Source organism: Podarcis raffonei, chromosome 1 (assembly GCF_027172205.1).
Source record: "Podarcis raffonei isolate rPodRaf1 chromosome 1, rPodRaf1.pri, whole genome shotgun sequence".
NCBI classification, from domain to species: domain Eukaryota; kingdom Metazoa; phylum Chordata; class Lepidosauria; order Squamata; family Lacertidae; genus Podarcis; species Podarcis raffonei.
In genome coordinates this window covers 84,964,013-84,977,520 of record NC_070602.1, presented here as the reverse complement: position 1 = coordinate 84,977,520, position 13,508 = coordinate 84,964,013, and the positions used below count along the sequence as shown (strand labels likewise).

The 13,508-nt window shown below is 42.6% G+C and overlaps 1 protein-coding gene and 1 pseudogene across 3 annotated transcripts; both read left to right on the top strand.

The window, feature by feature from the left end:
• Positions 1-969: 969 nt before the first annotated feature.
• On the top strand, positions 970-11,343 carry LOC128419904 (serine/arginine repetitive matrix protein 1-like). Of its 3 annotated transcripts, XM_053401144.1 has the most exons (5): positions 970-1,071; positions 2,694-2,856; positions 3,851-3,960; positions 5,452-5,502; positions 9,629-11,343. In XM_053401144.1, exons 2-5 carry the CDS (start codon positions 2,732-2,734, stop codon positions 11,257-11,259), a joined length of 1,917 nt encoding a protein of 638 aa, XP_053257119.1. In that variant the 5' UTR covers positions 970-1,071; positions 2,694-2,731; the 3' UTR covers positions 11,260-11,343. The 3 variants fall into 3 exon arrangements, with proteins under 3 accessions (XP_053257119.1, XP_053257140.1, XP_053257129.1); XM_053401165.1 differs by lacking the exon at positions 2,694-2,856; XM_053401154.1 differs by lacking the exon at positions 5,452-5,502.
• LOC128403243 (uncharacterized) lies at positions 6,690-6,790 on the top strand (annotated as a pseudogene).
• Positions 11,344-13,508: the final 2,165 nt, after the last annotated feature.

Genomic DNA, 13,508 nt, shown 5'->3' with positions numbered 1-13,508 from the left:
ACTCCATTACAATCAGCAGAGCTACTGTGTTTTAAGGTTGTTGTGCAACTGTCATAGGTACCTATCAGCATCAGTGACATCATGGATTACAAGGGACACACTTCCCACCTCTGTGTCCAGGTAGCTTGGGGCATTTTTAGTGGGGGTTGCTTTTGTCTTTTTTTTTTTTAAAGACTATTTTAGGCTAGATCAGGGTGGTTTACCTCTCGGACCAAATGGGCTGCAAGAGTGACACACAGCCTTGGGGCCAAACAGTGAATTAAATTTCCATATCGTAAAGTGTTCATAATATAGTTAATATTATCTTAATATGCACTATTAATGAATTTAATTAAATACATCTATTTAAATATAAACTTAATATATTTAATTAAATACACAGTGATATTCACAACATGAATTTATTAAACAGATTTAATACACAAACACATGTATGCACTTTCATTAACAACGTAGACATCTGAGCTAGAGAATTCTTCGCAAATAGATTGATGTCTGCTGTGGTTGGTTTTTGACATCTGCAGGCACCTCTCAAGTGAATTGTCTACCAAGTTGCTTTAAGTTTTGGAATTTAACGAAGTTCATGTTTGAAAATGCTTAAAGTTAAGCCCCAGCACATTTCTGAATCACTATTTTGGTTACAAAACGAATGAATCAACCAATGAATGCTGCTTCTCGCCATCTTTGCCATGGCATCTTGCTATTTGGAATTGGTCCATGGACAGATAGCAACCTGAGTTATTGACAAATTAATTGCAGTCTTAAATGTGGAGACTACATCATTTCATTTATGGGCTGTGGCATGTCTATTTGGGTTGTTACAGCTGGTGCGTACTTATGAGGTTCTGCCTAAGGGCCAGGATGCCCTGGAGCTTACACCATACTTCCTACTGCCTGTTGCCAGCCAACCGCAAATCATGAGTGCAAGTTGCAGAGCCCCTGACATCACAATCAAGCTCCTCTTTTCTTACCCCGGGCAGCAGTTTTGAGTAACTAGGGCTCTGCCTACATGGAAAATGAATATACCAAAGGATGTGTCAATCATCAGGAAAAATCCATTGAGACTGTGAGGTAGGGCTTGGGTTTCAGCTGTTCAGATACTTAGTGGAACTACCCACCAAGCCTTCATCCTGGGTTGACTAGCTCATTTTATGCCACCTGAAAACAATCGCCTTTGATACATAAGGCCAGGGTCACTGCTGTGCTAAGTATTGTTGGTTCAAGGGGGGAAAATAGGTATAAAAGGAGAATTTCTGGATGCCAAGCTCTACGTTTGGGGCAAATACTCTTTGGTGAGAGAACCACAGCAGAGATTTAAAATCACAAAATATGCAGCAAAGTGAAATGTGGATGTATAGCCTGTTAGAACTTTAAAATATGCCCTTGTGAGTTCCAAAACTTCCAACGGCCACATGTTTGGTAAGTTAAGATTGGTTTACTTACAAATTCTTCAAAGATCTGGTTCATGTACTTTTTTCCATCCAGCATTCAGAAAAAAAGTTGCACAGGCAGTAAAACTTGTCAGTTACAGAGGTGAAAGTTCCTAAATTATTGGTATAGGAACTCAAAGTGTGGCTTGTGAGAGCTATGCAGCTAAGCTGTAGCAACCCGGTTAGCTTTTTCACTCACTGAGCTTCTCAGAAAGACTGAAGGGGAACAAAGGCTTGATTACCTAGTCCCTTCCACAGTGAACTAAACTTGGCAGGACAGCTTACTCTATGGTCTTAACTCCTTCATGCATTAATTAGACTTATGTATGTTGGTTATATGAGGCTGGTTATCCCACAAGTAGGTCATAGACTTGGGCTCTAATCATGTCAAAGGGTCGATTTAGCTAGTGCTCTCCAGATGTTGCTGGACTCTAGTATTTCCCATCCCTGACCACTGAGTTGGAACTCATCAGCATTTGGAGGGCATCAGCTAGAGAACTCTGTTTTAAAGCAACATTTCAGTTCAGTGAAGTGTAAGCATCTTGTTGCTTGCTCTGGTGGCCTAAAAGAAATATTCACTGCATATAAACATGCGGCTAATTTGACAGTGAAGAAAACTATAGCACAGCACTTACCCTCTGAGGAACTATGTCATTTCTTAGGCCACATCCATACCATACATTTACAGAACTAATATACCACTTTAACATTATGGCTTCCCCCAAAGAATCCTGGGAACTGTAGTTTGTTAAGGGCGCTGAGAGTAATTAGGAGACCTCTATTCTCTTCACAGAGCTTCAGTTACTAGAGTGGTTTTACAACCAGTTCTTCTTCCCTGGGAACTCTATGAATTGTAGCTATGAAGTGGTATGATACTGATTGAAATGTATACTCTGTTTATACTCTGTTTCCTGTAGTGATGCATGTGGCCCTGAAAGGCAAAGACTAATTCTCAGATGCACCCAGTTAAACCAATGGCTTTTAAATTTTTCATTTGTATACCGCTTTTCTACTTTGCTATACACAAAGCAGTTTAAAACCATAGATATGAGCGTATACACAGCAAAGATCACACATCCTATAACAGTCCAATCTAATGCAAATAATTCTTAATTAAAAACACAAGTATAAAAACAAACTTAAACCAATTAAAACAATTGGCATTGATCCAAGATCGAAGCTGGTTTTATAATTTATAGACTAATGCCAAGACAGTAAACCTGCTCTTTCTGCCTAGTTCTCCTTCTGCTTTCTCTTCTGCAGGGCCAGGTACTTAGGGCGTCTCCTTGTCTCTGCCCTGCATGGGTCAGCCAAGACACCCCAGTGTCCCTCCAAGTCTCTCAACAGGACAGACAAAAGATGAGAAGGACTATTATGACGTCCTGGGCATTCCCCAGGGGGCAACGCATCACGACATTAAAACGGTGTAAGTCAGCCTTCAGAGCATTCCGTTCGCCCGAGGAACCGCCAGCCCTGAGGCAGCTCTGTCTGGCTCACAGCCTCCATTCTTCCCTCCTCATCCCCAGCATCACATTTAGGCTTCAAAAGACTTTCCTACTGAAGCCAATAGGATTTGTTTTCAAGCCTAATTGATTTCTTTTCAAGCCAGAGTCACAGCTAGGGAGGGAAAAGTTAACCTTCCCCCTTGCCAAAAATGCCTTTGCGCCATTACTTATTTAGGTTGGAGAAACTCTTCTGTTGGCTTCAGTAAATGCAGCTAGGGAAGGGAGAGGCTACATTGTGTGTATAAGGCAGAGAGGAGGGGAAAATGAATGAATGAATGAATGAATGGGTTGTGTAGATGAGATAACAAAAGAGTATGTGCTGTTTTCAAAAGAGAAGCCAGCATTGAATCCTGAGTCACCTATTATGAAATGCACAAGTATACTTATATATACTTTTAATGGCTAGGAATGGGGATTTGTTATGTTGGGGCAATGAGGAAGCACTGAATTCTAATACCTTCAGAAATCAATGAAGTAAGCATTTTCCTTCTTTAGGGTTGGCAAAGTGTTTGATTTTGAGTTGCAGAAATAGATTCAAAAATATATATATTTGCCCAGGTGGTTAACAGGTGGTCCCAAACAGACTAAGTTGTTTCCAGAGGGTCAGGAGGTTTGCACAGATCTCTCACCCATTCAGGTAGATGCTATCTTATGTCCTTTGTGCAATAAATAGCACCTACATAACCCACCTGTGAGGAAGGGGTACAGGGTGATAAGTAGCAAGGAGCACTACAGTACTCTTGTACAACAAACCTGGTGATGGGGAAAGCACTGGAAAGTGGGAGATAATTACCAATTGGCAGAGTGGTATAACCTCTGCACAAATTTTGTGCAAACAAATCAGGATGAATTGCTCAAAAAATAAACAGGCCACCTGGAACCTAATTCTTTACATCCTTTCCTTTAACTGAACAGGTACAGAGAGAAACTGAAGAAGTGGCATCCTGATAAAAACCCAGATAACAAAAAGGAAGCTGAAGAGAAGTCCAAGGAGATAATGGAAGCATACAAAGTGCTGTCAAACTGTAAGGGCTCAGACTCCTAGACCCTTCTGCTGTTCTCACTTCACTGGGGCCTTGGTTTCCCAATGAAACACAAGTTGACCCTGGTTGCTGATCAGCAAGAGAGTGAGGGAGAGAGTCTTTTCAACCAGTGCTATGCACTGAAGCAATCCTGGTTAGAAATCCACACCAGTAATCTCCAGTCATTTCCCACCTCAGAAGCATCCTTAACCCCAACCTGCAGCATGGAACCCACATTTATTTTATTTTCTAACACATACATTCCCCTTCTCCTTCTCTCTCCGGATCTATTGACACTGCTTTAGGAGTCTACGGGCTTAACCGTCTTCTCCCTATGGAACGCTGGGAAATGCAGTTCGGAGTGGGAACCAGCCGGTGACAGATCTCTCTTAGCACCTGTGCCAAACTGCAATTCCCAGGCTTGCAGGGGGAGAGGCTAACAAGTTATAACTAGTACAGAAATGGCACCAATATTTAGAGTGGATATATACCCACATTTTTTCTCTGCCTGCTCCCAGGCCCCTATCTTTCTACTTTTCTTTTTCTTTTAAAGCAAACGTTGTGATGCCATTGCTATGACCCACCTCATGCCAGACTGGTCCAAACCCAATAGATAAAGAACAGCAGTCTACACACATCTCCTGACTGCCTGGAGGCATCACCCTCTTTGTGTATATGCACAGGAGGCTGATGTCCCATTCGTGCCTCAGTGTTTCCATCTTGCTTTTGGGGAATTGCTTTGGGGTGCTTTTCTGAAGTAGTAGAGCTGCGGGGAAACATGCAGTTTCACCATCAGTCCATGTCCTATTAGTAGGTGCCTAGAACTTCTCTCCTGCAATATGCCGCCTTCTTTAGACGGCTGCCAGCATCTCTGCACCTTTTCATGAATCCCTATGCTGCTGCAATTGATTATAACTAGGGACAGGGGCATAAATTTGTTTCAGCTTGCATTTTAATGCAACTCTACCTTATTTGTGCTTCCCAAAACAAGCCAAAATGTAGCTATCCTTCAAAATTCACACTTATCTGAATTTTGCAATGCAGTTCTTAAAACAACAACAACAACCCCCAAACACCTGTGTATACATTAGAGGAAAGTAAAAATGCATATAGTGAAAACAACACACAAAAATGATTCATGTTAAGAGAAAATAGCTTGCAAAAACTAGGCAAAATTGCATACAGATATGAGAAGAAATGTTGCTGAATATTCACATAGACTTAAAAAAGAAAAGCAAACTGGTGCAGGAATGTGGTGAATTGAATTTAAAGATGGAAAAACTTAAAAAGGGAGAGAAACTGAAACTGGCAGGTTTGTTTATCCCTAACTTCTTAAAAAGCTGGTTAGGCACCGGGGTGTGTGAGTACAATAAGTTTCAGTTTTATGGATGCCTTGTGCCTAGAGGGGTGGTAGTTTTCCAAATCCTGGACCAAGTGTTTGCAGCTGGCTGCAGCAGGGCTGGAGAGCTTTCAGGTATATCTTCTGCCTTTCAGCAAACAAGCGTAACTTGGATTGCTCCCTCCAGAACAGACAGAATGAAAAAGATGAGTGATTTCACAATTCAGTCTCATGTTCCTGAGAGCAAATGGAGAAAGCCACAATTAGGAGTGTCTTTGTGGAGCTCTTCTTGATCCGCAGAGCTGCAACCATTGGCCAAATAACATGCGATGAGGAATGTGTGGCAGCCAGTGACCTGTTTTTCCTATCTTGCCCCGGTAATATTTAGCTAAAGTGGAGCTCCAGTGCCATGTCATTGGGTGCTGCTTGCAGGGGTGAAGAAATTCAGAGTGTGATAATGCCACATGGCACTTCTTCTTTAATTACATGTTACCAGGGAGACCGAGATCAGCAACAGCCACTTGTTCCTTGTAACATGTGTTTGGGACCCAAGGCAGCGGAAGGGAAAGAGTGAAACATCTTTCTAATTGGATCCAGCTTTGACTTAATCCCACTGAGGTTGTCAGCTCAGCTGACCTGCACTGAATCCTGGGTCAGCCAGCCAGAGGCCACACAATTAATATAAGAATGCTGTTTGCCTCTGGTTGACCTGGCAGACAGAGATCAGATCGAGCATAATCAAAATCATTATCTGGTGCATGACAGAAAGTGCTGTATTGACGTGCTGGGTGTTAGCTGGCCAGCTCAGTTGTGGGTGCCTTATTCCTGCCCACCACTCTGTTACAGGTTTATAACCTATTTCAAAGCATGTCATGTACTTTTTAATTTTCATAGCTTTTCAGCTCTCAATAACCTGCACTGCATAGCTTTTTGCGCTTAGCTACTCCAAGTGGAACTTCCCTTGACGACTGTTCCAAAGCTGTAGCTTGTGCAGAATGTGTTGGCTGACTTTTTATAACCTTGGAGCCACGATTCAAATGCTGGTTCGACCTATAGAAGAGCTAAAAAGCTGGTATCTGGCATATCTAATAAACAGTTTCCACCCCTTCCTTTGCATAATTATTGTTGGCTGTCTTCCCAGTAGTGTCCTCCATCCAACAACAGGCCAGATGCACACAGCGCCATTTGTGGTTGCTGCTCCCCAAAATCTCTCCCTCTGGGATTTGAACATTTAAAGATGGGAAGCGCTATTTTGAGTGAAGCAGGCATCAGCAGCTAGGAGATGTTAATGAGCAGTGTCAGGTTTATCTGCATATATTAGTTAGAATTTATTTTTAGTTTTAAAATATGTACAATGGATGTTTCCAAACATGTTTGAAGTCTAAAATAAAAGGGGCAAACTTCGGCAGCACATATACTAAAATTGGAACGATACAGAGAAGATTAGCATGGGACCAGGGAGAAGAGTTTGTGGAAGAAGATTGGAAGAAGTTTAAAGACTATTTGCAGAAACATTGTAAAATTAATGAATGCTAAAATGATGCTGGATTGAAATGAAGTGGCTTTAGCAATAAGGTTAAAAAGAATATGTAAAAATGGACTGATAATTAGATGAAAATATAAAGTTATAATATGTTAAGATATAGAATTAAGATAAAAACAAAGAGGGAAAGGATTTGCTGAATTAACTATGTGAACTGGAATACAAAAAAGGGAGGTGCGAGGAGGTCAGGAAACAAGTAATTGAAATATAAGATACGAAAAGATTGATTTGTTTTTAATTGCTCTTTATTCTTTCATGTATTTTGTATTTTTCTTTGTATTTTTGTATCTTTTTTCTTTTTCTTTTTCTTTTCTTATTTTGTAACTTTCTTTTGTTTGTAAAATTTCAATAAATATCTTTTAAAATAAAATAAAATAAAAGGGGCAAAAACCCGTTGGCTAATGACACACTTTCTCAGCCAGCTCCTTATGCTTGGAATTTCAACTCCTTCATGGAGAACCAACTACTTAGCTGGCCAGAAGGTTGCTTAAGCATGTGTTTGCCCAGCCGAGCTCAAGCTTGCTTTCCAATTAAGGGTATAACATGTTGTTGAGAACTAGCATTGCTGCAGCTCTTCTGCCTGCCCTGCAGCCTGACAGTCTGGCTGGCAGGTGAGTCAGGCAGAGCAAGGTAGCATCACTAAAGCTGTAGGGATGCCTGAACAGCCAGGGAATAAAGGCAGGACTGATGGTGCTCCAAAGCAGGTTAAAGAGAAAACAGAAGAGACTGGAAGCTAGCAGAGGAGGATAATGGATGCAACTCGGAAGGAGGGAGCTAAAGTAGGAGGCAAGGGAGAGGAGGAAGATGAGGAAGACAGAGAAGGTGGAGAAAGCACAGGCAGTATAGAAATAGAGGAGAATAAAAGGGTCAAAGGGGGACAGGGCTCCCTTAGAGGAGCAGGATACAAGTGGGTAGAAGTGGGTGGAGTTATAGAGCAGAATGCCCCAGTAGTGAGTCAGAAAACAGGAGAAGGAAGTGTAGAGGTTGATAAGATCCCACCACTACAGATACCATTGGGATTAATAGGAAAAATTAACTATTAGAATAAACTTTAACCACCATGATATATTAATTGATGAACCAGTCATCCATTGTTATTTAATCTTTCTTGTCTTCTGTTGCTTGTATTGTCATATATGTTAATTCAATGATCCATCTATCTATGAATGAACAGAGAACAACTTGGGTCTAATGATGCTAAGAGCCCTGACCACTTCAGAATAATGGGCTCACCAGGTGGTCTCTAAGAGACACCCTGGGGCTCTGAAGACCCTTGGGGTCTTATAGGAAATATGGTGTGGTTGGCACATGAGCTTTGCTGATTTTTGCCTTCAAGTAAGATGGAAGTTAGGAGGGACGCGGGTGGCGCTGTGGGTAAAAGCCTCAGCACCTAGGGCTTGCCGATCGAAAGGTCGGCGGTTCGAATCCCCGCGGCGGGGTGCGCTCCCGTTGTTCGGTCCCAGCGCCTGCCAACCTAGCAGTTCGAAAGCACCCCCGGGTGCAAGTAGATAAATAGGGACCGCTTACTAGCGGGAAGGTAAACAGCGTTCCGTGTGCTGCACTGGCTTGCCAGATGCAGCTTGTCACGCTGGCCACGTGACCCGGAAGTGTCTGTGGACAGCGCTGGCTCCCGGCCTCTAGAGTGAGATGGGCGCACAACCCTAGAGTCTGGCAAGACTGGCCCGTACGGGCAGGGGTACCTTTACCTTTACCTTTAAGATGGAAGTGCTGAGTATTCCAGGCCACTAACTGAACTGTCCTTTAAATAAACTGTGGCAAATAGTCCCACTTCTGAACTCATTTTTGCATCCATTTTGATTGGTTCTAGAAACACTAGAACAAGCCCTATAAGCTAATTTACCTTGCCCCAAAGCATCACAATTAAAGTTGTTAACATGGAAATCAAAGACATCTTCCTGATTTTGTAACATCCTTCAAAGGTAGCCCAAACCTGTGTGTCAAACTAGCACATCACTATTCCCCATTTCCTATCTTGCAACAAAATGCTTTTGTCTCCTTTTAGGATAAAATATTGAATTAGCCTGACTTAATCAAAACAGCTGTATAGATTATTTGAACAATTTGTGTTCACAGCAATGCTATTTTTGTAACTTATACTTTTATTATGCTCAGGTGTGAGCCAAACACAGTTTTGTACAAGTTAGGTTTTTATAATACAGTATATCTATGTAACTTTCATCCAGATACACTTAAAAAAACTGAAAGAAACTTTATTTGATGTAGTTCTATTAGATGTTGCTAAAATTATTTTGCTTTGATGATAGTAAGCTATGTTTAATCAAAATTGTTGCAGAAGTTGCATTGTATGTACTTTGGGCATATGATTATCAGATCCTTTCAAGAAGTTGTATATTTTGTGGAATGCAGTCTTGTTTTTCTTTGATAATTGAGAAAGATTAGAAAAATGCATCTCCTTCAAACGAAGTTGGGTATAAGTATCTTTCTGATATATTAAATTGTGACTTATGCTTTTAATTTCACTTATCTTCTTTTCTGAAATGCTTAAGTTCTACTAACTAAAGGAAATGTATTTGTTATGCGCCTGAAGATTCATCCTTGAACATTAAATTTTCTGTGTGCTTATAAGAAAGGGGACTTATCCCCCTGTTAACATGGCGGTTGTTGCAGAGGGAACCAAGGTGAAAAACCTGTCAGACTACAGTCTGACAGACTACAGACAACTGTTTCCACTGCATAGAAATCAGGCTTAGATTTGTCCTGTGAACAGAGCAAAATAGTCACAAGACTAAAAATTTGGTTTATTGCAGGTGTGATGCCTGCCCATGAGAAACACAAGAGTAATACGGTAGACGAGAAAGACCACACCAAGTCAGACAAACCAAGTTCTCAGGATGACGAGTTGAGTCTGGAGAATGACAAGAGCTCTTGTTCTGAGTATGATGACTCAACATTTGAGTCTGATGATGAGTCGTCGAGTTCAGAGCATTATTCCACCTTGAACTCTGATGAGTCTAATGAATCCAGTTCTGAGTCCAGTTCTGAGTGTAGCAGGTCAAGCTCCAAATCCAGTGAACCAAATTCAGAGTCAGATTCTGAGTCCAACGATCCAGGTCAGAAGCCTAGCAAGCCCCTTCCTTTGCATCCACGTAGAAAGCCTCACAAAAGACACCGGGCAAAGCATAACCAATTGCCTCCTGAGAAAAAGGATTTTCCAGCCGGGAAGGGTAAGCAGACCCAGGATGGGAGAAAGAGATTGCAGACTAGGGAGAAAAACCTGCCAGTCGAGAACAGTGCATTGCACACTAGGAGCAGCAAGACTGGTAAAGAACCTCTTGTAGAGAATAGTGAGAGCACCAATGGGAAGAGGAAAGCCCCAACTGAGAAGAATGGGGCCTATGCAGAAAAGGCCAGGCAACAGAGCGAAGATTGGGAGACCCATACGGGGAAGGCTAAGCTTCCCAAGCTAAAAACTGAGCTGCATGGTGAGAATAAGCTTCATACAGGGAAGACGAAACAGCGGCATGAGAAGTCAGAGTCAAGCACCAAGAACAAGCTTCGGAGTGGGGAAGCTGATGCCGCCCCTGGAAAGCATGAGATGCAAACTGAGAAATTTTCAGCACAGAAACGTAGATCCCATCCAGGACGTGAACCTGATCGTGGGACAGAGCAGTGTGCTGGGCAGAAGGAACGATCTGACAAGCAGGAGCCACGTATTGGACACCTGAGGTACACTAGGAGGAAAACCTCACCAATCAAAAGTAAGGAGATGATGACTAAGTTGATATCGCCAAAGTTGAAAGATGGAAAAGCAATACGCTCCCAAAAGGGTGAGCTGCAGGCTGGGGAAAACAAGACGCACGCCAGGAAGAGCAAGGCTAATGTCCAAAAGAAGGCACTGAATGATGAGAAGAGTAGGATGAAAGTCCAGAAAAATGAGTTGCATGCTGTGAAGAACAACATGGCAGTCCAGAAGAAGCAGCTGAATGCTGGGAAGAGCAAGGTGAAGGTCCAAAACAGTGATGGGAGAGGTAACAAAGCAGATCCCCAGCTCACTGAGAGCACTATGCCTGCTTATACATGGAAGGTGCCAGCTACCGTCTGGCTTGGTCCAGCAGAAAATACAGCAAGGTTTCTCTTTGGTGGGGCCCCCGAGTTCTCTGGTGTTGGCCAAGCACCACTTCCGGCTAAAAGAAAACCATGTGGAACGAATCAGGCCATGCAAGCAAACCAGTGGGAAAATATCCAAGTCTGGAATAGAATAAACCAGTTAAATCCAAGGAAGAGCATGCTTCTTCCACATATTGATGCTCCAGCTCATAATGGAAAGACTTGGTCTCCATATTTAAGTAGCCAAGGGGAAATGTTTGACCCAAATGCCCCATCTTCCTGTCTGCGATGCTCCCAATGCTGGTGCAAGCTCTTTCACGACAACCTGTGAGTGCGGATGAGTGCTGGGCACCTCCAGGAGTGAGTGTTTGAGAGTACAATAAAGGAAGGGTCAGGAACCCAAATTTTATTTGTTCATACTTGGTGCTTGCTCTTACTCAACAAGATACATGGGAATTATTATGAGGCTACCTAGATGCTGGACTCCCAGAATCCCTCAGCCCCAGCCAGCAAGGGATGATGGGGGTTGTAATCCAGTAACATCGAGAGGGTCACAGATTTTCCATCCCTGAACTACCGTAACAGATGCAGCAATGGGAACATTGAGTATCCAGGGGCTGATGTGGAGAGGAACAATGGTGCTTTGGCCCAGGGATCCTTTTGCTGAAATAGTTGTCTATCCCCAATATCCATGACACTTAAGCCACTTGCTGCTTTCTCTGAATTTATCCCCACAGCATTTACTTTTCCTCCTCGACACTCTGATAATTTCTGACCTGATTGCCCATGCCTACATAAGATGCCAACATATGAACATCCAAAGACCTCAGCTGGATGAAACCACTGGACAACCTAGTTCAGCACTTGACTTTCCACAGTGGCTAACCAGATGTCTTCAGTAAGTTCAAAAACAGGGTATGAAGGCAATAGGCCCGGTGCTATTTTTCAAGGAAAAGAGATGTTGGAACTCGCCATGAACACCTTATAATGGCAATGGCGCCCAACTGAGTTCTGGTGAGTTCCAGCTGGGGAAAAAGCCCTGAGTAGGCCTCTTATGGCATGCGCCTCCCAGCCTCAATCAACTGATATTCAGTCAAATACTGCTCTTGAACATGGAAGCTCTGCTTATCCAGAATTTGTCACAGTGAGTTCACTGGAACTTACTTCCCTAGTTTAGAACAACAGAAGTTTTGTTCCCTCCCTGCATATAAATAAAATGTTCATGACAGGAAGTGAACAATGTAACACCAATTTTTGAGATAGGGATCCAGTGGGGGGCCAGGAAATTATATGATGGTTAGCTTAACATCTATTCTGGGAAAACTAGTGGGAAGCATTATTAAAGACTTAATTACAAAGTACACAGGCGGGTGATTCCACTATCTCTGGCACCACATTAAGGGGCTATTATCCAGGTTTTATTCAGGTTTCATTATTGAAGAGATGGGGGATCAGCCATTAGGAATGTTTCTTTTCCCCAGGAGGTCTTAGTGTAACCTGATACCTGACTAGTACATAACTAGCCTGTTTTGAATGTCTACTGCCACCTCCCCCACTCCATCTTGAGACTGTAATCAGATGCAGGTCACATGGCTTTTTCCTACCCTTACTCTGCTTTCTGTCTGCCATCTAGACTGATGTAGTTCCGGAGAAGTCAAATGCTTGTACACTATTTTGGTTGACCTGCTAAAGGTATTTTCCCTAATATGGATTGTGACTGCCATGAGTTGTGACTGAGTGCATGAACATATTTCAAGAGGTTTGTTTTTGTTGTTGCATAATTCCCCCCCCCCCATTTATCACTCTGCAAACAGGAGCAGAGCAGGACAAATCCTTTGGGAGATGTATGTCAATCACGATCATTATTGTTTTATGGCCTGTCTGAAGCTTCCTACCTCAGGAATCACTGGGACACTATGCACTACCTATTAATTATATGCACCTATTCATTACATGACATGCATCACTTATTAACAACCATGCCGACAGTTTCGCTTGAGAAAATTCATGGATTATCTCCCTCTGGGATGAGCCAGAACGAAAAACACAAGAGGAGGGTACCAAGGCACCTTGATTCATTGCAGTGTGAACTTTTATAAGCACAAATAGGAACCACTGGTTAGGTTGTTATCCAAAGCAACTTGTCCAACACTCACAGATTTAGCTTTCTACGGCATTGAAAAAAATTGAGATTGTGACAGACTGTGGGGGGCACCTCTGTAATATCAGTTGCTGGCACCACCTCAGCTTTTCCCTAGCTTTAAAGCCCAAAGGCACCTCAAAATTATGGGCTTTCTCATGATCAGGGAAATAACACTCCTCAGCCAACTGATCGTCATAATTGGACCTACCTCTGATTCCCATACACCTAAGCAGGCATTTACTCCAGACCCTCAAAGTGTCCCTATTTTCTAGGGTCATTCCTGGATTTACAGAAGCTGTCCCGGTTTCTGATTTGATCCTGGAATATCCTGCTTTTCCTTAGGACATCCTTATTTTCGTTGGAAAAATGTTGGAGGGTGTGGAGTTATGCGACCCTGAGCCAAGGAGACAAGTACAGTGGTACCTCTGGTTATGAAC

What these genes read in the sequence shown, in the direction of transcription:
- LOC128419904 (XM_053401144.1), top strand. Translation starts at nt 2,732, where the DNA reads ATGGGTCAGCCAAGACACCCCAGTGTCCCTCCAAGTCTCTCAACAGGA. An exon ending in CATCACGACATTAAAACGGT is followed by an intron (nt 2,857 to 3,850) that starts GTAAGTCAGCCT and finishes TTAACTGAACAG; the next exon opens with GTACAGAGAGAAACTGAAGA. An exon ending in ATACAAAGTGCTGTCAAACT is followed by an intron (nt 3,961 to 5,451) that starts GTAAGGGCTCAG and finishes TCTGCCTTTCAG; the next exon opens with CAAACAAGCGTAACTTGGAT.